Raw genomic sequence first — 22,121 nt, 5'->3', positions numbered from 1 at the left:
TAAGAGAAGGTTGATCAGCGCGCCGATACTAGTAAGCCCAGACGTGGGGAAACCTTTTGAGGTCTATTGTGATGCCTCTCACCTTGGGCTCAATTGTGTGTTAATGCAAGAGAAGAAGGCAGTAACGTATGCTTCGAGACAACTTAAGGTGAATGAGCGTAACTATCCCACTCATGACCTGGAGTTGGCTGCTATAGTTTTTGCCTTAAAGATTTGGAGGCATTATTTTTATGGTGCACAGTTCCGGGTGTTCAGCGATCATAAGAGCCTCAAGTATCTATTCGATCAGAAAGAGCTGAATATGAGGCAGAAGAGGTGGATGGAGTTCCTTAAAGACTATGACTTTGAACTGTTGTATCATCCGGGGAAGGCAAACGTGGTAGCAGATGCCCTGAGTAGGAAGACTGTATATACGACATATCTCATGATTAAAGAGGTGGAATTACTGGAGAAATTCAGAGACATGAGGCTATAGGTAGAGTTGGGGTCCGAGGCCATTAGGTGTAGTACCCTTACTATATCTAGTGACTTCTTGGACTCAGTCAGGGAAAGGCAGTTATTGGATGCCAATTTGAACAGGGTTAGAGAATAACTTGGATCAGATGAAGCCAGAGACTTTGCTTTGGGTGATGATGGCATGCTGAGGTTCCAGGGCAGAGTATGTATACCTTATGATACGAGGGTAAAACGGTTAATTCTTGAGGAAGGACATAAAAGTTGTCTTAGTCTGCACCCTGGCATGACTAAGATGTACTAAGATCTCAAGGAAACCTTCTAGTGGCAAGGGATGAAGAAAGATGTGGCTCAGTTCGTGTCAGCATGTTTAACGTGCCAGAAGGCGAAGGTGTAGCATCAAAGGCCCGGTGGGATTCTACAGCCTTTGGAGATACCAGTATGGAAATGGGACTGCATCTCCATAAATTTCGTGACTCATCTTCCGCGGACTTTTAGAGGACATGACACCATCTGGGTGATAGTGGATCGATTGACCAAGAGTGCCCACTTCATGGCGATGAACTTGAGGATGTCCATGACCAAGTTGGCCCAACTGTACGTCAAGGAGATCGTGAGGTTGCATGGTATACCTTCGAGCATAGTTTCTGACAGAGACCCACGATTTACATCCCGGTTCTGGCAGACCTTACAAGAGGCTTTGGGGACCAAGTTGACTATGAGCTCAGCCTACCATCCCCAGACTGATGGCCAATCGGAGAGGACCATTCAATAACCTGAAGACTTATTGCGGACGTGTATATTGGATCATCTGGGGGCTTGGGATGAAGTGTTGCCCTTGATAGAGTTCACCTACAACAACGGTTTTCATGCGAGCATTGGCATGGCGCTATATGAGGCTCTCTATGGCAGGAGGTGTAGGACTCCTCTATGTTGGTATCAGGATGGAGAAGCGGTGTTGGTTGGACCAGAATTGTTGGAGCAGACCACCGAAAAAGTGAGAATGGTGATGAATAGAATACAGGCATCTCAGAGTAGGCAGAAGGCCTATACAGACCGTAGGAGGAGGCCTTTGGAGTTCGCAGCTAGCGATCGTGTGTTCTTGAGGGTGACCCGAACCACTGGTGTGGGAAGGGCTCTCCGCTCAAGGAAACTTTCTCCTAAGTTCCTTGGCCCATATCAGATCACGAGGAGGATTGGGCCAGTGGCTTATAAGATAGCTTTACCCCCTCAATTGGCAAACCTTCACCAGTATTTCACGTCTCACAGTTAAGGAAGTACGTATTTGACCCGGCTCATGTGTTGGAAGCCGAGGATATACAGATCAGGGAAGACCTCACAGTGGAAGTACCACCCATCGCTCTAGAGGATAGCCAAGTTGAGGAACGCCGAGGAAAGGAGGTCCGCCTAGTTAAAGTCATATGGGATCAGAGGGCGGGTGACTCGACTTGGGAGTTAGAGGAGGACATGAGAAAATCACATCCACATCTGTTCACCTGGTGAGTCTTTATTTTCGATGTCAAAAATTTTCTTGTTAGGCAGAATGTAAGGCCCAATTTTTCCTGCCCTAGCATTTTAAGGGCTGCCTCGCGTCTGTTGGACCTGAGGGTTGGCCCAAAGGTTAAAAACCATTCCTAGTTGCCCTAATCTGCACTTTTCACTCTTACAGAAGAATCAGTCGTCACCTTTGTTACTCTCGTACAGAACGCTCCGCTAGGGTTTACTCTGAACCTTCTTCGAGCCAACTCAAACCCAGCTCCTGCTCCACATAAGTATTTCTCAGCTCATGTTTCCCTTGTTATGGGCCTAGGACCACTGTTTGCCATTAAGGTTTGATAATAATCCGTCGCTGTTCTATTTTTACCGTTCATTTCAGCTCCTTGGCCTTCCTTAGGACCACCGTGTTCACTATGTTCGTGTCGGAGTGTCCCGCTAGCTTGTTTTCCAGGTAAGGGAAGCTAGGACCTTTTGTTATTTGTGTTTTCTGCTATTTTGGACGTCTTTTCGTGTCTGTATGGATTGGTTAGTGTTGTGTCCGTTTTGGATCGAGTTAAAGCATGATTTGGTTCGTGGTCTTGGCTGCTGTATGAGAAAACAGTGGCGAGTACTGGTTTTCTCACCCAAGCGAGCCAGTCTCACCTAGGCGAGATTATCAGAGGCTCGACCAGGTTTTTGTTGCGCGATTTGTCGCCTAGGCGATGCGCGTTCTTTTTGAGCGAGGAGTGCTCTCGCCTAGGCGAGAATGGACTCGCTTGAGCGAGACCTCACAGGGTTCCATGTTCCCTCGTTGCGCCCTCGCCTAGGCGAGATGGGACTCGCCTGAGCGAGAGAGTCCCTCTCGCCTGAGCGAGCCCTATTGGCTTGAGCGAGAGAGCGGGCGGGTTTTGATGTTGTTATTGAGTGGTTCACCGATATGTGCCTTGTTTATCTGACTCAACTGCCTTACTGGAAGGGTTGTGTGATGATAGCATGATTAATATGTACATTTGAAATCAAATGGCATGTTATTTGATTGGGTATGAATTGGAAAGCATGAATTGTATGAATTGTTAATTGTACATGATATTTGTGTTAAGGGAAATTCTTGATTGGTGGGTGGAACATGTTTAAAGTATGGGTAGGGCATAATTCCATGACTCTTGTAGTGAGAGATCTTGGTGGCGCCTCATCGATTGGACGTAATTCCATGGACCCTCTTAAGGGGAGTCCCTGGTGGTGCCTCGACAAAAGAACGTAATTCCATGGGGGGTCGTGGTGGTGCCTCAGGGCAAGGGCGTAATTCCACGAAGGCCACGTGGTGGTGCCTCCTATAAGGGTATAATTCCGTGAAGGCCTCGCGGTGACGCCTCATTGCTAGGACATAATTCCATTACCATGTGGTGGTGCCTCAGTTACGTATCTGGATAGCTAAATCTTAGGGATTTATATGAATGGGTACTGCATATGTGGGTGTCTGCTATGTATGTTTGAATGTGGAATGGTATGTTGAGTGCCTGATATAATGACTTCTTTGCTAGCTTACCCTTTCACTTGCTTGTGTGTTATGCGTGGTCTCTTCCTTTGCAATGATCATTAACCTTGTTAATGTGAGCAGATGTGAGAACCCCTAGCAGTGGTGATGGTAATAGGAATGCTGCAGCTTGATGGATTGGACAGGTATTGGGCCCACTGTGGGGCCCATTACTCTAGGATTTTATTATTTATGTTTTCTTGTCCGAACAAGACCTAGTATCTTTAATTGTGTTCTTTTCAGTACATTTCTGGTTGGGCCATGAGGCCCTTTTCTTGTAATCCGGGTATATTTGACGTATTGTATACTTTCTACCTTAAACCCCATACCCTCTGAATATTCATGTATGTGATGTTTTATCAATTGAGGTTATTCAGTTTTTGGGATGTTACACTCATGACCACTATTATGTGTTTGTCTTAGGTTGTTATTTTCAAAACATTTACTTCAACTATGTTTTAATTTAATTATGAATTACATCAAATCTTGCTCAATTCTGAATAGATTTCATGCTTATTATTCTTAATTCTGTACTATATGTTTACAGTCACAATTTGCTAGCTGAATCAAAGTGTGTTGATATAATTTGACATTGTCAACACCATAATCATGCTAGCTACATGAAATTAATTAATTTCAACAGAGGTTTTTCCTTGTGTTTTTTATTTGTGTATTGGGTTATAAAAAATCGTTTATTTTCACTATTTGTGTACCTTTTTTAAATATATTTCTAAAAATTTATATACCTTTTGTTGTCTATGGTTAATTTTAAAATTGAGTATATATTGCTAGCATAATGTCGAAGTCTTGATATTATTTTTAATGTCAACTACATTATGATGCTAGCTACATCAAAGTCATTAAGTTTTTATCTATGTATATTTTTCAACTACATTATTGGTTTCGCAACATATAAAACTTATTTAATGTCTTCAAAATCATTCTTCCTTCATCAAATATTTTACACAATTCTCCTTTCACAGATTGATTAACAAATAAAAAAACCTAAGTAACTTTTCATTTAAAGAATGAAAGTTTATTTTTATTTTCTTAATCATAATTTTTCTTCTTTATTTTGTGTAGCTTTTCAGATAAAAATTGATTACTCTTACAATTTTATAAAAAATTGTCTACCTCTTTTTATGTTTAGTGCCTTAAATTTAAATTTTCTATTTTTATTTTAAATAACTTTAAATCAAAGTTTAATTTTGTTATATAAAAAGACAATTTTTATAATATTAACTTTTTTTCAATTAGTAATTAGTTATCTTTTTATGAATATTTTTTTATATTATTTTTATCTGTTATTACTCTTTCAACTTCTGATTTGTTTTTATTTATAAAAAATATATATATTTCTTTAAAATATTTTGAAAGTCATTTATACTTTATCAAAATTAATTTATAAATATTCTTAAATATGATTGTATTTTCAAAAACCCTTCTTTAATTTCGCTTTAATTACAAGTCTTTTCATATCTATATAACTGTTTGTTTTCTTAGAATACTATCAAGTTTTATGTTTTTTATAAATCAAGGTAAAAGAACGGTCACTCCCCTAAACTTGCTTCCATGGATTCCTCTTTGAGTGTCACTGCCAAAAAAACTTTAGGAAGGTTCACTACGTATCATTTTGTTCATAATCAGGTACGTTTACTTCACAAAAACTTCAAAAAGTATGTTCTTTGCTGTTTTTTTTTTACGTTTAAACCGTAGCACATTGTCTCTTCATGCATCTTAATCGTTCAAAAGCATGTATTTCTTCTTTCACTTTGTTGACAATATTACTTATTCTCGATTTTATTTCTAAAAATTAAAACTTTGTTCAATAATCGTTCAAAGGTCGGTTTTTTCTGTTTGTTTTCCATGCTTCATGTATGTCAAACTATATTTTCTGTCATCATCTATGCAATTTTTTTTTACTTCTTCTCCAAATCTTACTTCATCTGTTTTTTGGTTATCAAAATGTCATCTTTCTTCAATAATCGTTCAAATCGGTTACATATTCTGTTTTTGATGCATTGTTCATGTATGTCGAACTTTTTTGGCTTTCATAAGACAACTTATATTTTTACTTTCCTTGAACTCTGACTTAGTATTTATTTCTTCTAAAGATGTCAACTTTCTTCATTAAGCCTTCAAATTCACGACTTTCTATTTTTTGTTTCTATACATGTTTCGTCTATGTCGCTTATTTTTTTTGTTTACATCACCCATGCATGTTTTTATTCCTTGATTGAAATATTTTTGCTTTCATCATCAGTTTCACATTTGTCTTATTCATCTTTTTGACCTTTCTATCTGTTTTTTGTCTCATTAGAAGTTCGGACATGTTGATCCAATATATTTTGCTATTTTTGGTCACGAATTAGGACCGGTTTGGCAGTTGGAAGATATTGAAGGGAATCAACATCAGTTAACTTTTAATATGGATGTGAATCATCCCGTGCTCACGGATGGTTGGTATAGCCTAAAAGTTTCTTATAAATTGCAACATATCCATCAAATTGTATTTAGATATGTTGGCAATTCAACCTTCCACATCATTGTATTCTCCAACATGTCTACAATATCGACTGGTGCGAAATTTCTTTCAAACGTAATTGGGTTTCGAAAAAAACATCTGTTTAGAGTGAAATTGTCAAAATCTCAATGCAAAGCCAGCCATCTGGTGAACTTTTCATTTTATATTTTTGTTTTATATTTTATTTTCTTTATATATTTTTTTGTGCTCTTATTTAGTTCTTTTTTTAGGACCTACAATCTGACTTTGCAGATTACGTTCGTAAACGTGGATTGAGGAGGTTGGAATTGTAGGGACGTGACAACACTTTCAGTGTTCAATGTAAGCTTCTGCTCCGTAATACACTTAAGAAGTCAAGTAAGATTGGGAAGGGATGGAAGGACTTTTGCACATTCAATCGTTTGGAAGAAGGAGATATTCTTGTGTTTCTAGCTGACAAAGAAATGAAAAAGAAGAATATCAAAGTCTACGTCCACAAAGAATGCAGTTTTTAATATTGCACTTTTTATTTTAGTTTACTTTTTATATTATGTATGGTTTTTGAAGAACTTTCAAAGTACTTTGCTTTTATTTTGTTTGTAATAGTTTTAGCATCCTATTTTTGTTGCTTCTAATAATTAGAAGCCATATCTATAAGTATTTTATCTAAGTTAATTATCGTCAAGTTTTATATTTTAATTATTTTCCTAATACAATATTTATTTAAATAATGATTTTCTAAAATAATTTTTCAATTCGGATAATAAAAATAATTGAAAATGATTATGATGAGAATTCAAATATCTTAAAAGATTTTATTGATTTTCGTAAAAAAGGTTAGAAGTAATAATAAAGTCAATTTTATATTTTGCAGTACTAATATTTCGAATTACTAACTGAATATAATTTGCATAAACTTTTATTAATTTTTTTACAAAATTTATTTTAATATTTGTTGCAAAATTTATTTTAATTGTTTTTTAGTAATCTATAACTTATTCGAATAATATAGTAACCATGAAAACATTAAAACCTATTTCAGTTTGAACTCTCTTAGAAGTTTTTTAATTTCAATTTAATTTCTTTGAACTTATTTTCATTTCTAAAATTCAAAACAATTAAATTATTTTGTTTTGCCCTTTCTTTAGTAGTTGCATGTTACACTCAATGTAGAAAAAAATGTCTACTTTAAGGGTTGACTATTACAAACCATAGTACTTTTTGTGCTTGCCAAAAAAGGACATATAGCACAAATGCACATTCTAAAATGAAGCTTTGCATTGTTTGCAAATCATCAATTTGGACACTGCAGATCAAATCTTTCTGAAAAGGTACGCTTTTCCAAATATTGAGTTATATGTTCAGTTATGATATTTCCATATCAATGAAATGTTTGTTCTTTTGTGTCAAAAGTTTGTACTAACAGTACCTGAATCAGGAAGAATGTGCGTGGAAAACTAAAAATGTGCCTACATCTATTAATAGCTTTTTACTTGCTTTCTGCTTTACTTTCTTCATAGTGCATTGTTAATTGGTTTTGTTATTACTTTTCTATTATTAATTTTAAATCTTAATCTTATTTGATTTCCAACCTGTTCTGAATTTGTAAAACACCATAATACAACAATACAATGCATAACTTCTGCACACTTTGAACATTATCACAACAAAATGCATTCAAATGATTCAACAAATGGAAGAAGAAAAAGGAAGAACATTGTCTCACAAAATATTTCCAATAGCTTGATGAAGTCCACAGGTTAAATAAATTTATGTTTCTCACATTGCATTTTAAACTTTATTCATTTTTTCTATCTCATTTCATTCGTTTCTCATCCAATTCAATTAAATCCACACTCATACGTAAAAACAAAGATGTAAATACTAATCTTACTTCATGTATGTTATTTCTTTTTGTTCTTTTGATTGCAGTTACAAATCAGGACAAATCCAGTCACAGTGAAGCATTTCCTTTTCCAAATACTACACCTCTTTCTCAATTAAGAAATTGTGGTAATCATTTTTTCATTCACTATAAATGTCATCCAACAAATTTATTATTGCATTCATTATTGTCAATTTGTTTTTAATTTCCTTCACAAATATTGATATCAAAAAGGCACCAAAATCAATTACTCAATGCACTAACACAAATATGGAATTTGTAAGAACTTACAGTGTGATAGTTTTCAATATGTTTATTATTTGTGTTGCATAGTTACATTGCTTATCCTACTAAACTAAAGAAATTTAGATGAAATGAATTTTATCTATTATGTTCTCATTTGACTTTTTAACAATTCTACCAGTATGGAAATAAAATGTTACCCCAAATGCAACTATCAAAACCTACTTATCTCTCAATGAAGATAGACACGTGCATAATAAAAGAATTCAATCTACAAATAGAAAGCCACTTTCCGAGTTGACATATTGTGGTAAGTTTGTTATTTTAATTTAAATTTCATTCAAATTCAGTACAAATGCTAGCACTACAGACTTATTAATCTCATTATTCATCTTTAATGCATATTATACAATTAACACACATGGATATTAGATGACATCATTTCATAATCAATTTGTTTAATCTTTAAATGCATTTCATAATCATTTGTTTAACTGCATTTTGCAGAACTTGACCAAAATAATGGGAAAGCTGCACGAAGAAAAAGGAAACTTATTATGAATCAGAAGTTGGCAGAAAAAAGTTATACCATTGGTGATAAAAAAAATTAATTACTAATTATTTATATATCTCTTATTATCTTATCTTGATTTCAATTCCTTTCATACTAAATTTTACTATTACTACATCTCTTAGTAGAATTTCATGGTTCTACCTCCATTAGATCCACTAATGCTCCAATTTTGCACAACAACAACAGTAACAACACAAGTACAAATCAAATCTATATTTATTTTTTTTAATGCTTTTCTCATAATAGAAAAAGTACAAACACAGTACTTTAATATATTTTAGTCTTTTTATTCATTTTAGTTTTTCAAAGTCAAATTTAAGTTATTTTAGTTATTCAAATGTATAATTATATTTTAGTGATAAATTAAATTAAGAACAGAATTACAAAATCATATATATGAATAATATTTATTGTTTTTATAAATTTAGAATTCAGTTCATTAATTTATGGATGTACTTGCAGGTATTGTTCAATTTGATTGTCATATTGGAAGAAGCAAAAACAATCTGTTTAATACACAAGAACTGTTACATAAAGAAATTGTGGGTAGCAACTCCAGTCATGCTTCACTAAATTGTTCTGCTTTTTCTAAAGTTGTTAATCCTTTTTATGTTCAACAAAACCAAAGTCATGGTAATTTCTAATATAAACATAATTCATTTCATTACTTTAATTTCTTTAATTGTTACAAATTCAGGTTGCTAATATTCATTTTAATCTATGTTGAAGGTGCACAATTCTTTCAGCCTTCTCGGGAGCAGGCTATTAGATCTATTTCGAAGATATTGGATTTTGACAATAATTCTGACGAAGATGAAAATGATGGTAATCAATAATGGTTCATTTTAAATAATAAATACTAACTATTTCTTTATGTAAAATTGGTTTTTCCTTTTCTTTCAAATAATATAATTGGACATTTCTCCTATGATTTGTATTCAAAAGCTGAAATTCAAGCTGCAATAATACTTTTTAGTGTTTTTATATTACTATATAGATATAAATATAAATGTTATTTAAGTAATGACATATATGTTTTTTATGTACTTAGGAAATGTTGATGTTGGGGAGTGTTCACTTGAGTGTCCCTATTGTCAAGCTCAATTATGGTACGAAGAAAGATCTGATAAATGCAAAAGATTAAAACAAGTTGATTTCTCTCTTTGTTGTCAAAAGGGAAAAGTGCAACTTCCATTGTTGAAGAAACCTCCACAATTGCTTCAAAAGTTGTTCAAAGGTGAAGACACTACAAGCCAACATTTCTTACATTACATAAGAAGTTACAACAACATGTTCTCATTTACATCCATTGGTGCTAAGATCCATTCATCAATCAACGATGGATCGGGTCCTCCTCAATTTATTCTTAGTGGTCAAAATTACCATCGCATTGAAAGTTTATTGCCTGAAAAAGGATCAAATCCAAAATTTGCACAACTATATATTTATGACACAGAAAATGAAACAACCAACAGAGTTAGTCACTTTGGGTATGTGTACATAGTTTATTTATGTTTTAGCCATCATTGCACATATAATTGTCTAATTTTTAATTATACAGGTCTGATAGTCAGTAATCCATATTTGATAAATCATTGATCGAAGAGTTGAAGAGATTTTATACATGATGATGAACAATCAGATTTTGGATTGAGGTTATTTCGACATCGCTTTAAGGATCCTAGAGTATACAATACACCAGTAGCAGATGAAGTCGCAACATTGATTGTTGGTGATTTGAGCACCTTAGATGTAGGAAGGGACATCATTGTCAAGAAAGTTTCTGGTCAGTTAACAAGACTACATGAAACACACACATATTTCATTCCTCTTCAATATCCCTTGATTTTCCCATATGGAGAGGATGGTTATCAAGAGGATATTCCAATTATAGATTGTCAAAAATATGGACAAAGTAGAAAGAGAATTCACATTTCTTTACGAGAATTCATTGCTTTCAGAATACAAGATAGAAAGGTTGAATTTGGTAATGTTATAAATTCACGTAGATTGTTTCAACAGTTTTTAGTGGATACATACATTATGATTGAAGCCCAAAGGTTGTCTTTTATACGAAATAATCAAAAACTCATTCGTTCAGATATTCTGAATGGGTTACAAGAAGCTGTTAACAAAGGTGAAACTGATCCTTCTTCCATTGGTAAGCGTATTATTCTTCCAGCTTCATTTACAGGTGGTATGAGATACATGTTCAATAATTGTCAAGATGCTTTGGCAATTTGTAAGAGATATGGCAATCCAGATTTGTTTATAACAATCACATGTAATGTAAATTGGCCTGAAATTCTTGATTTTGTCAAATCAAGAGGATTAATTGCTTCAGATAGGCTAGACATTGTTTGCAGAGTTCTTAAAATGAAATTAGACCAAATGATGACAGATTTCAAGAAAAATAATTTCTTTGGCAAAGTCAATGCAGGTATACCATACTACTTTTCTTAATTTATTTTTCTTACTAGCAATTGTTTTCTCTAATAATTATGTTCCAAATTTAGGTATGTATACAATTGAATTTCAGAAGAGAGGTCTGCCACATGCTCATATATTATTATGGTTGAGTGACTCAAACAAGTTAGAAAATGCAAAGCATATAGATCAAGTCATCTCTGCTAAACTTCCTCATCCAGATCTCTATCCTAAACTTTCAAAGGTTGTTCAAACATATATGATACATGGTCCTTACGGAGCCACTAGATTCAACTCGCCATGTATGAAAGAAGGTCGGTGTTCTAAATTTTTTCCTAAAAAATTTAGACATTCAACTATAATTGATGAAGATGGATATCCTGTATATAGACATAGAGATGATGGTTTATTTGTGTTGAAAAATGGACATAAATTAGGTAATGCAAATGTGGTGTCGTATAGTCCTCTTCTCTTAATGCGTTATCAAGCTCATGTTAATACAGAATATTGCAACAAATCCAACTCAATCAAGTATTTGTTCAAATATGTCAACAAAGGTCCTGATAGAGCAACAATTAAAATTACAGACAAAGAGAATGAATCTACAGAGATGCATATTGTTGACGAGATAAAAAGATACTATGATTGTAGATATTTATTTGCATGTGAAGCAGTTTGGCAAATTTATGGCTTTGATATCCATCATAGATGGCCAGCTGTTCAACGTTTAACTTTTCACTTACAATATCAACAACCAGTTTTGTTTAAAGATGATGATCGAATTAATGATGTATTGCATAGGAATGAGAATATGAACACCATGTTCCTAGCTTGGTTTGAAGCTAACAAAAAATTTGAGGAATGCAAAAACTTGACCTATACTGAATTTCCAACAAAGTTTGTTTGGATGTCTCAACAAAAACAATGGAAACCAAGAAAGCAAGGTTATAGTATTGGTCGACTAACATATGTTCCTCCAGGATCAGGTGAATGCTACTACTTGAGAATCTTACTAACAAAACAAAAAGGTTGTATTGATCATGATAGTATAAAGACAATTAATGGTAAAACATTCTCCCCATACCAAGAGGCTTGCCAAGAATTAGGACTATTGGCAGATGACAAAGAATTCATTGATGCCATTAAAGAGGCTAGCCATCTTGCATATGGAAATCAACTTATAAGGTTATTTGTTGCTTTGTTAATCATGAATACAATGTCTAAGCCAAATGTTGTTTGGGATGCAACTTGGACTTTACTTGCAGATGGTATCCTATATCAAAAAAGAAAAGACTTGAACATACCAGGTACTAAATTGAATTAATCTCCACTGTTTTTTCCATAATTATGTATTAATTACATGTTCTATTTTGTAGATTTTCAAATTGAAGAGCATGATTTACACAATCTTTGTCTCATAGAAGTAGAAGAACTTCTAAATTCAAATGGGCGAGCTTTAACAGATTATAGTTGCCTTCCTCAACCTGATCTTTCAAAGTCATTCAAATTTCACAACAGGTTAATTGTTGATGAAATGAATTATGATAAAGAACAAGTGGAGAAGCTACATCAATCTCTATTGCAGTCTGTCACTAATGAGTAACTACATGTTTATAACAAAATTATGACAACAGTGAATTCAGAAGTAGGGAATTTCTTTTTCTTATATGGTTATGGTGGTACTGGAAAACATATCTTTGGAAAATTTTGTCAGCTGCTATTAGAGCAAAGGGAATGATTGCCCTTAATGTAGCTTCAAGTGGCATTGCATTTTTATTGCTTTCTGGAGGAAAAACTGCTCATTCTACTTTTTGCATACCATTAGCAATCAATGATGAATCAACCTGTAACATCAATCAAGGAAGTCTTCGTGCTAAACTATTGATGGAAGCAAAACTTATAATATGGGATGAAGCTCCTATGATGAATAAGCTATGCTTTCAAGCTTTTGATAGAACATTGAGAGACATTATGAGAGCTACGAATCAACATAATGTTGACAAACCATTTGGTGGAAAGGTGGTGGTCTTGGGCGGTGATTTTAGACAAATCTTGCCAGTAGTAAGAAAGGGATCAAGGTATAATATTGTGAACTCATCAATTAACTATTCTCATTTGTGGCAATATTGCATAATTCTTAAGCTATCACAAAATATGAGGTTAAAGACTGCTGCTTCAAATGAAAGTGCAAAAGATATAAAAGAATTTGTTGATTGGATTCTTAAAATTGGAGATGGAAATATGAATTTGAATGAAAGTGGTGAAGCAAACCTTTCAATACCAACAGATCTTCTAATTCAGGAAAGTGAAACACCTTTACTTTCTTTAGTCAAATTTGTTTATGGTGGTCTAATTGAAAATATCATGACTCCTTGATTCTTTGATGATGTTGCTATACTTTGCCCTACAATTGATAGTGTTGAACAAGTAAATGACTTCATTTTATCTTTGATTCCTGGTGAAGAACAAGTTTATTTAAGTTTAGACAGTCCTTGCCAATCTGATGATGATCAAGAAATTCAAGGTGAGTGGTTTACTCAAGAGTTTCTAAATGATATTAAATGTTCAGGAATTCCAAATCATAGGATTAAATTGAAAGTTGGCGTACCAATTATGCTTTTAAGAAACATTGATCAAGCAAATGGTCTGTGCAATGGTACAAGGTTGCAAGTTAATGATTTGGGAAAGAATGTTATCTCTGCTACGGTAATAACAGGCAAAAATGTTGGTGACAAAATTTTCATACCAAGAATGAACTTGACACCTTCTGATTCCAGCATCCCGTTCAAATTTCAAAGGAGGCAATTTCCAATATCCTTATGCTTTGCGATGACAATAAACAAAAGCCAAGGTCAAACTCTTTCTAAAGTTGGACTTTATCTTCCTCGCCCAGTTTTTACTCATGGACAATTGTACGTAGCAATTTCTAGAGTGACATCAAAGGAAGGACTAAAAATCTTAATTTTGGATGAAGATGGAAAAGTAACCACTACAACTACAAATGTGGTTTACAAAGAAATATTTGAAAATCTTTGATAAAGGTATAAAAATTACTTTAACAACATTCTTAAATTTTTTCAATTATTGTACATTTATCTGTATTTCATTTTTACCTTGCAGATTACAATTGGTGCAGATTAACTGATTTTTTGGGTCCATATACAAATTTTGGTGCACATTACAGTTCATGCAGATTAGTAGTGTATAATATATAGTGATTGATACATGTTTTGATAGCTGCATTAGATATTCTTTTGTTTTCCAGGATCTACTTCATTGAATTCCAGTAATGCTACTTATATATTAATACCCTATTGTTTCTGGTATTCATTATATATATGTTTTTCAATTGTTATTTGTTGCTTTATTGTATTGTCAACAATAAATGTCTAGATACATGTGCTTGGGTGTTATTGAAAAAACAACATTCATTTAAATTTACATAATTGCATTTCATTTCTTTAATTTTCTAAATGTTAAAGAATCGGAATTCTATAATTTTGCTGTTACTTTTGCTGTAACTTTTATACTTTATTTTTTCTGTTACTTTTTGTGTCAGTGAACAATAACAATTTTAAATTTGTTGTCACTATTTGCACGTGATAATGTTTTCTATTCTGACTTAAACTTTCCCATTCCATTCACAACTTTCACTTTACCATTTGATCCACATCCTTCACTCAACATTACATTTGAACCTCCATTTCTCTGCAATTACAAAAATGGAAATGGAGCAAACCCAAGATCAGAGAACAATACTTTGGAAGTTCAACACCATCTACATATTCTCTCATGTATGTCTTCAATTTTAACACAAATACAAATTTAGATCTAATATCATGCATTGAGATGTTCTCTTCTATGTCTGGTTCGCTGTGTTCTGTCTTCATATTGTATCATCATGATCCCCACTTTAGTAGTATTATAGAGGAACACAATCAAATCTACTAACGTTCATTTAACGTATGTACTGCACTTTCATATATATATCTAAAGATTCATAGTTTTTTTGTTAAAATACCTTTTTGGTCCCAATTTTCGTCAACTTTTTTCAAATAGGTCCCAATTTTCGCGAGATGCTCAAATAGGTCCTAATTTTGGTCAATTTGATTCAATTAGGTCCTAATTAGGTAACGCCGTTTAAATTGATAACGTTTCACTGTACAGTTGGCTTTTCCTTGCTACGTGTCGAAATAGTAATCCTACGTGTCAGTTTTTCTTTATAATGAGATGGTTAATTAGGGGGTTAAACACATTAAGTCTTTAATTAAGAAGATTTAACGAAAAATAAAATAAAAGAAAGTCAAATAAAACAGAAATTGCAGCGCGATTAAAAAGTAAAAGGGGTTAACCCATCTTAAGGTTTGTGCTGAGGGAATTGACGATTTAGGTTACTACGCTTGAATTTGGGGAAAAGATTGAAAAGGAATTTCACTTCATTTGTGGTGTGCAATTGCTACGGGGTCATCGTCAATTCATCGCAGATATCGCTACCAGGTTAGGTTTTCTATTGCGTTAGCGGTTTCGATTTCGTTTTTGGTTTTTGCTCGTTTGCGATTTTGTTTTTGGTCGTTTGCGATTGGCTTGGTGTTTGTTTCGAAAGCGGTTTTGTTTGTTTTATTGTGCTATTGTGTTGTCATTGTCTGCTATTTTATGGCATTCTGATTTTCGTTGTAGTTTCCCACTCGTTTGTCCTGAACATCTTTGTCAGTGGATTGGGGTTGTATGCGTGCTTTGTTGGTGTCGGTGCGGTTTGTTTGAAAGTTGTGGTCCCTTTTTTGTTCGTGGACCTTGTGTGTGTTGTTTCAAATGTTTTATGTCATATTAAATGTGTTTGTGGACCCTGTGTGTGTTGCTTACAAATGTTTTTTATATCTTCCAGATATCACTTGTTTGAAAAAGTGGTGTGTAATGTGTGATGACACTTTCAAAGTTGTGGTCCACCATGGTGGACTTTTTAAACAGTTTGGTCCTATTAATTACATAGGTGGGGAAACCATGGTTTGGGGTTGTGACCCAGACACGTGGAGTTATTTTAAGGTGGTAGGGGAAATCAGGGAAATGGGGTATGTTAATATTAAGGAGTTATGGTATGCAATAGAGAATGCCATGTATAAGTTGGAGGATGACAAAAGTGCAATAAATATGATGCACATTGCCAAACATTATGGCCAGGTTCATATGTTTGTTGTGCATGGTATATCTGAAGCAGAAGTTGTGGAAAACGACTTAGAGGATCAACAGGGTTTGCTTTGTGGGGCTGAGTTAGAGAGTGGGGAGGGCAGTCACATAAATGCGGAGGTACAGGAGGTTGAGAAGAAGGTACAGCAGGTTGAGGAGGAGGTTCGAAAGGAGGTTGAGGAGGAGGTTAATGAGGAGGTTCATGAGGAGGTTCGTGAGGAGGTTCATGAGAAGGTTAATATGGAGGTTCATGAGGTTCAGGTTGAAGTGCAGATGAGGGTGATGGTTTAAGTGAATGTGAGGTGCAATCTCACCTGAGGGGTGAGGAAGGAGTTCAACATGAGGATGAGGGACTTGTTGATGTCCATATCAGTTTGGACAATGGTGATCATAATTTGTTTGAAGGGAGAGTGGAGGTGAATAATGAGCAAGAGTCTGACCAGGTGGAACATATTGAAAAAGAGAATGAAAGTGATGAAGAGGAATACAATGAAAGTGAGGAAGATGCTAGTTATGTAATTTTGGATAGAGAGACAACAAGAGGTGAATGGCAATCAAATGACCTCCTTAGTCTTAATGAAAGTGATGATGAAGGATGTCTTGATGAAAGTTCAGGTGATGAAGGGGGCAGTTGTGGTCCTTTTGGCACTTTTGTCATGCCAAATTCCATGGCTGACTATAGGTGGGATGTGGGCACAAATTTCATAGATAAGGAACATTTCCAACAAGCAATAATAACTTATGCAGTTCATTATGGTAGAAACATAAGATGGGTTAAAAATGATAAACAAAGAGTGAGGGTGAAATGTATGGGGGCACAAGGAAAATGTGAATGTCCGCATATGCTGCATATATTCCATTACGCAAGACATGGCAACTAAGAAAAGTGGTTGATAGGCATAACTGTTCTAGGGAGTTTAAACTTAAGATTATGAGTGCAAAATGGCTGAGTAAGAAGGTATAGAAGTCTTTGATTGAAAATCCTAAATTCAAGATTAAGGATGTGCGAGAAAAAATGGTTGAGGAAGTGGAATACAAGTATATCAGTGGCTATGGCTCGTAGGGCAAAATCCTTAGCTTCAGACCAAGTGGAAGGGTCATTCAAAGAACAGTTTCGAAGAATACATGATTATGCTTATGAAATTCTGAGATGCAATCCACGGAGCACAGTCAAAGTTAAAGTGGATGAAATGCAAGGTGAGTCTGTATTTGGTAGGTTTTACACATGTTTCAAAGCATGCAAAGATGCTTTTGTGCTTTGTCGCCCCTTTATTGGGTTAGATGGTTGCTTCCTCAAAGGGAAATATGGGGGCGAGTTGCTAACTGCAGTGGCCAGGGATGCTAACGACCAGATGCTTCCTCTAGCATACGCCATTGTGGAGGTACAGAACAAAGAGACTTGGAAATGGTTTTTGGAAATCCTAGTGCATGATCTAGGAGGACCTGAAGTTTGTGGGGCATGAACATTTATGTTAGATCAACAAAAGGTTTGTATCTGTTCATGCAATTATTTTTATTCACATTAATCATTTTATAGTCATGTACTGTATTAATTTTAATGCATATTACTACTGTGAAATAGGGTTTGTTGCCTACAATTTAGGAGTCATTACCTGGTGCAGAGCAACGATTTTGTATGAGGCATTTGTACTCTAATTTCAGAAAATGGTTTGGTGGCCAGAAGTTGAAAAACTTAATGTGGAAGGCAGCAACTGTGACACACCCTGTGGCCTGGGAAAGGGTAATGAGAGATATAAAAAAGGAGAATGAGGATGCTTTCAAGTACCTCATTGTTATACCACCTAGGTATGTATTGAAATCTCATTTATTTTATACTATTTAATATCAAAACTGACTTATCATAATTAATGTTTGTTTATACACAGGTTTTGGTCCAGATCAAGATTCACTAGGAATGCTGTGACTGACACAATTGTAAATAACATGACAGAGGCATTTAACAGTGTGCTTGTTGATGCTAGAAGCAAGCCTGTTATCTCAATGTTGGAAGACATACGAATATACATGATGAAGAGGTGGCAATCTAAAAGACAAAAGCTGGAAAAAATGGAAGGGCAAATCTGTCCTAAAATAAACAACAGACTACAAGAAGAATCCAAAAAAACTAGATACTGGATCCCAAGGTATGATTTATTTAAGTGTTGTTCATGTATAACCTGATCTGTGTTGATGATTTCTGCTGTAGAATCTGATATGTCTATATGAATTGTAATGTAGTTGTGCTGGGGGGCAAAGTATTTGAAGTTGCACACCTATCAGTGCTAGGTGACAAGTATGTTGTCAACCTAGACACCCAAGATTACAGCTGTAGGAAGTGGATGATAACTGGCATCCCGTGCTGCCATGCACTTGCTGCCATCAGGTTCTTGAACTTGAATGCAGAAGATTATATCCCCTTATGTTTCAGGAAATCAACTTTTGAAGAGATGTACAACTCCATTATCTACCCTATCAATGGACAAAACATGTGGCCCACCACTGATTTCCCAGATGTCATGCCTCCACATAAAAGGATTATGCCTGGGCGACCCAAGAAAAAGAGAAGGCTGGAACAATGGGAGTTGAGGAAAGATGACACGCAATTACGAAAATGTGGCCATAGAAAAAGATGCAGAGTTTGTCGTGAACTGGGGCACAATAGAACACATTGCCCACAACTGCCTACACAAGGACAGTCCTCACAGCCAACTGATGGTCCTCCACAACCAACCCAGCCATCTCAGGAACCAATTTCTGCTACTCCACAAGCAACCCAGCCATCTCATGAACCAACTTCTGCTCCTCCACAACCAACCCAACCATGTCAAGAACCAACCAATTGTGCAGTCTGATTCACTTGTTTAAGCGACCTTTTACTGTATATGTAATCTGGTCTTTAAGTTTGAATTTTGATGGCTGTTATTTTGTAAAATTCATTAGCCATTTTTGGATCAATTGGATCACAGACTTTTTCATTTTGTAAGTTGGTTAATTCAGGATTATGGTGAAGGAGAACAACTTGTTTAATCACAATTATGAGGATTTTGGTTATTTATGAATTAAAATTTTATTAGTACTGACATTCTTATACGACTTACAATGCAATTTATTCTGTTGAGAACATTATTAAACAGGAAAAGTTTATCCAGTATACAATCTAATTAAACAATTTTTTTAAATTTTGGGACCTATTTGAACATCAATTACAAAAGTAGGGACCTATTTGAACAAAACTAACACAATTGAGGACCTGATTGAACATAAATAACTTAATTCATTCATAATTTTGGAAACTTCGTACATCATAACCTTCACAATTACAACCCTTTTCTGTTAATCTTTCAGCATCAACGCCAACATCACAACGTTTATCAACGCAACGATACTAACCACTACGGCTAATACATTAAACCATTTTTTCAGATCCCTAACTACATTCTCGAGATCTTCTATCTTCATGTTTTGGTTCACAATAACAACTTCTTTTTCTTCATCAACGTTTTCATACCACCATTTAAAAAAATTGCAGCAAACACCACCACCTTCACTCTGCCACTGTTAATGAACAAAAAATACATAAAAGATTCATTAAATCAGACATACCCAGAACAATAGCAATTAAATCAATCTTACCTTGTAGTTAGCACAACCCTAGAACTTTCTACCCACATTTCTCGGAGTTCTTGTTGTCCTCAGAACTGCAGCTTCCCCACAATCACAAATAGGTCTTAAAGCTTAGGTGCGAGAAGATGGAACACTACGCTGCACGCAGTTATTACAGTATGAAGAAGATGATTGTGTCCGAGACATCGCTGCAACAAAGCTTCAACGTTCCAACCATGAGCAAGGTCACACACGAGATGGTTTCTTCGACTTTTTATAAACCCTAACACTTTAATTTTTAATTTTCATTATTTGCATTTAATTAAAAACTTAATGTGTTTAACCCACTAATTAACCACCTCATTGTAAAGAAACACGAACACGTAGGATTAGTATTTCGACACGTAGCAAGGAAAAGCCAACTGTACAGTGAAACGTTATCAATTTAAACGACGTTACCCAATTAGGACCTAATTGAATCAAATTGACCAAAATTAGGACCTATTTGAGCACCCCGCGAAAATTGGGACCTATTTGAAAAAAGTTGACGAAAATTGGGACCAAAAAGGTATTTTAACCTAGTTTTTTTATTTCAATCTTTTGAGTTTTTACTTTATTTCATTTTTTTATTTATTTTTGTAAAGAATTATTAATTCTGGATTTAATTTTTATGAACGTCTGTTTATATATAATATATTTTACCCTTCTAATTTATTTTTTGTTTAGAATATTAGATTTTGTAATTATAATTTTAAAATAAGTTATATATAAGTATGTTCATAACATATATATGTTTTGTTTATGTTTCTATTCTTGCAGAAAAAAAGATTGATAATGTCTTTATTGTTTGAAAATAATTTAATGTACTCATTATTTTGTTGTCATTTTTATTTGTCGATCGACACTTTGTTGTTGGTTATGCACACGAATTAGGCCCACAGTGACACTTGGTAGATGTAAATGGTAAGAGCACAACAATTACCTATAACATGGATTCAGATAACCCAAGGATCACTGAAGGTTGGTTTAATATGAGAAATTTGTATCAAATTCAAAGTGATTCTCACATTCAGTTTCAGTATTTGGGAAATTCTTTATTTCACCTAATAGTGTTTAAAGGTGGATGTACAACAACAAGTTTGACAACATTTATGCATCGTATTACTCATCAAAATACAAGATCTATATTTTCAGTGAAATTGACAAAGTATCAAAGCAAAGCAAGTCACTTGGTATATTCCTTCTTATTTATTCTTATGCTTCTTACTATAATTAAATTGAAATACTTATACTAACAAAAAAACGTTTGAATCATGTAGGATTTGCCATCAAAGTTTGCCAACTTCATTCGGGAGGTGAAGGTAGAAGACGTCTTTCTTATAGGACCTAAAAGTATAGTGAATTGCAAAATACTAATATCGAACAAACAATGAAGTTCAACAAAGATAGGTCAAGGTTGGAGGCTATTTTGTTCTGAAAAGGAATTAAAAGAAGGAGATATTGTTATCTTTCAAGCAGATAATGATTTCATCGAATCAAATGTTGAAGTCTTCGTTAATGATTGTTGTTGTGATTAGATTAAGCATAATTTTGTAATGTTGATCAATTATGGTCATTGAACTTTTTTATATGGCAATATAGTTGTATACTTGATCAATTATGATCATTGAACTTTGTTATATAACAATATAATTGTTTATAATAAATTGTTAAACTTTTTTTAATAATTTTATAATTTATAATCATTATTAAAAATAATCCCGTACATTGCACGGGTAAAAAAACTAGTTGTGTGTATAAATCCAACGAAATAAAATAAAGAATATATATATATATATATATATATATATATATATATATATATATATATATATATATATATATTCTAAGAGGCACAAGTAGAATTAATTGAAAGTGGTGTATTGTTTATTACCATGGTAAAACACATCCTTAAAACACGGCTATTTCTTTTTAGTTCTATAATTTGGATTGTTGTAAAGTAAAATAAGGTTAAATATGTGTTTTTTATTTTTAAACTATTTTAAAAGTTGTATTTAGTTACAAATTAAATTATATACCAATTTTATTTTCATATTTTACGAAAATTATATAAAATATCCTGTTTATATTTCAATTGATTCTATTTAAAATATACTTATTTCTGGTTTTAGTTTCACTGTCTCTTTTTCAACTCTGTCCAAACAATTTCTACAGTATAGAGAGAAAAAAATGGACTGTAATA

At 33.9% G+C, this 22,121-nt stretch overlaps 2 protein-coding genes across 2 annotated transcripts; both read left to right on the top strand.

Annotated features, from left to right (window-relative positions):
* The first annotated feature begins 1,336 nt into the window (after positions 1-1,336).
* On the top strand, positions 1,337-14,236 carry LOC146883235 (uncharacterized). Its single transcript, XM_085667480.1, has 15 exons — positions 1,337-1,547; positions 2,123-2,283; positions 5,784-5,922; positions 7,899-7,979; positions 8,602-8,688; positions 9,131-9,301; positions 9,398-9,493; positions 9,720-9,905; positions 10,311-11,108; positions 11,185-12,363; positions 12,472-12,613; positions 12,730-13,173; positions 13,513-13,619; positions 13,665-13,801; positions 14,216-14,236. The coding sequence occupies exons 1-15, from the start codon at positions 1,337-1,339 to the stop codon at positions 14,234-14,236; spliced, it is 3,960 nt and encodes a 1,319-aa protein (XP_085523606.1).
* A 3,041-nt stretch (positions 14,237-17,277) lies between these two features.
* LOC114189747 (uncharacterized) lies at positions 17,278-19,128 on the top strand. Its single transcript, XM_085667479.1, has 4 exons — positions 17,278-17,724; positions 17,880-18,082; positions 18,163-18,359; positions 18,515-19,128. The coding sequence occupies exons 1-4, from the start codon at positions 17,278-17,280 to the stop codon at positions 19,126-19,128; spliced, it is 1,461 nt and encodes a 486-aa protein (XP_085523605.1).
* Positions 19,129-22,121: the final 2,993 nt, after the last annotated feature.

The sequence above is a fragment of the Vigna unguiculata genome, chromosome 10 (assembly GCF_037176805.1).
Source record: "Vigna unguiculata cultivar grain cowpea cultivar isolate G323 ecotype 2 chromosome 10, ASM3717680v1, whole genome shotgun sequence".
NCBI lineage: Eukaryota > Viridiplantae > Streptophyta > Magnoliopsida > Fabales > Fabaceae > Vigna > Vigna unguiculata.
Note: the sequence above shows the minus strand (reverse complement) of the source record. Positions and strands in the feature narration are given on the sequence as shown.

Coding starts and splice junctions, on each gene's coding strand:
- LOC114189747 (XM_085667479.1), top strand. CDS start 17,278: ATGTGCGAGAAAAAATGGTTGAGGAAGTGGAATACAAGTATATCAGTG. Junction 17,725..17,879: donor ATGATCTAGGAGGACCTGAA/GTTTGTGGGGCA, acceptor CCTACAATTTAG/GAGTCATTACCTGGTGCAGA. Junction 18,083..18,162: donor CTCATTGTTATACCACCTAG/GTATGTATTGAA, acceptor GTTTATACACAG/GTTTTGGTCCAGATCAAGAT.
- LOC146883235 (XM_085667480.1), top strand. CDS start 1,337: ATGGCGCTATATGAGGCTCTCTATGGCAGGAGGTGTAGGACTCCTCTA. Junction 8,689..9,130: donor AGAAAAAAGTTATACCATTG/GTGATAAAAAAA, acceptor ATGTACTTGCAG/GTATTGTTCAATTTGATTGT. Junction 9,906..10,310: donor GCTTCAAAAGTTGTTCAAAG/GTGAAGACACTA, acceptor ATGAACAATCAG/ATTTTGGATTGAGGTTATTT.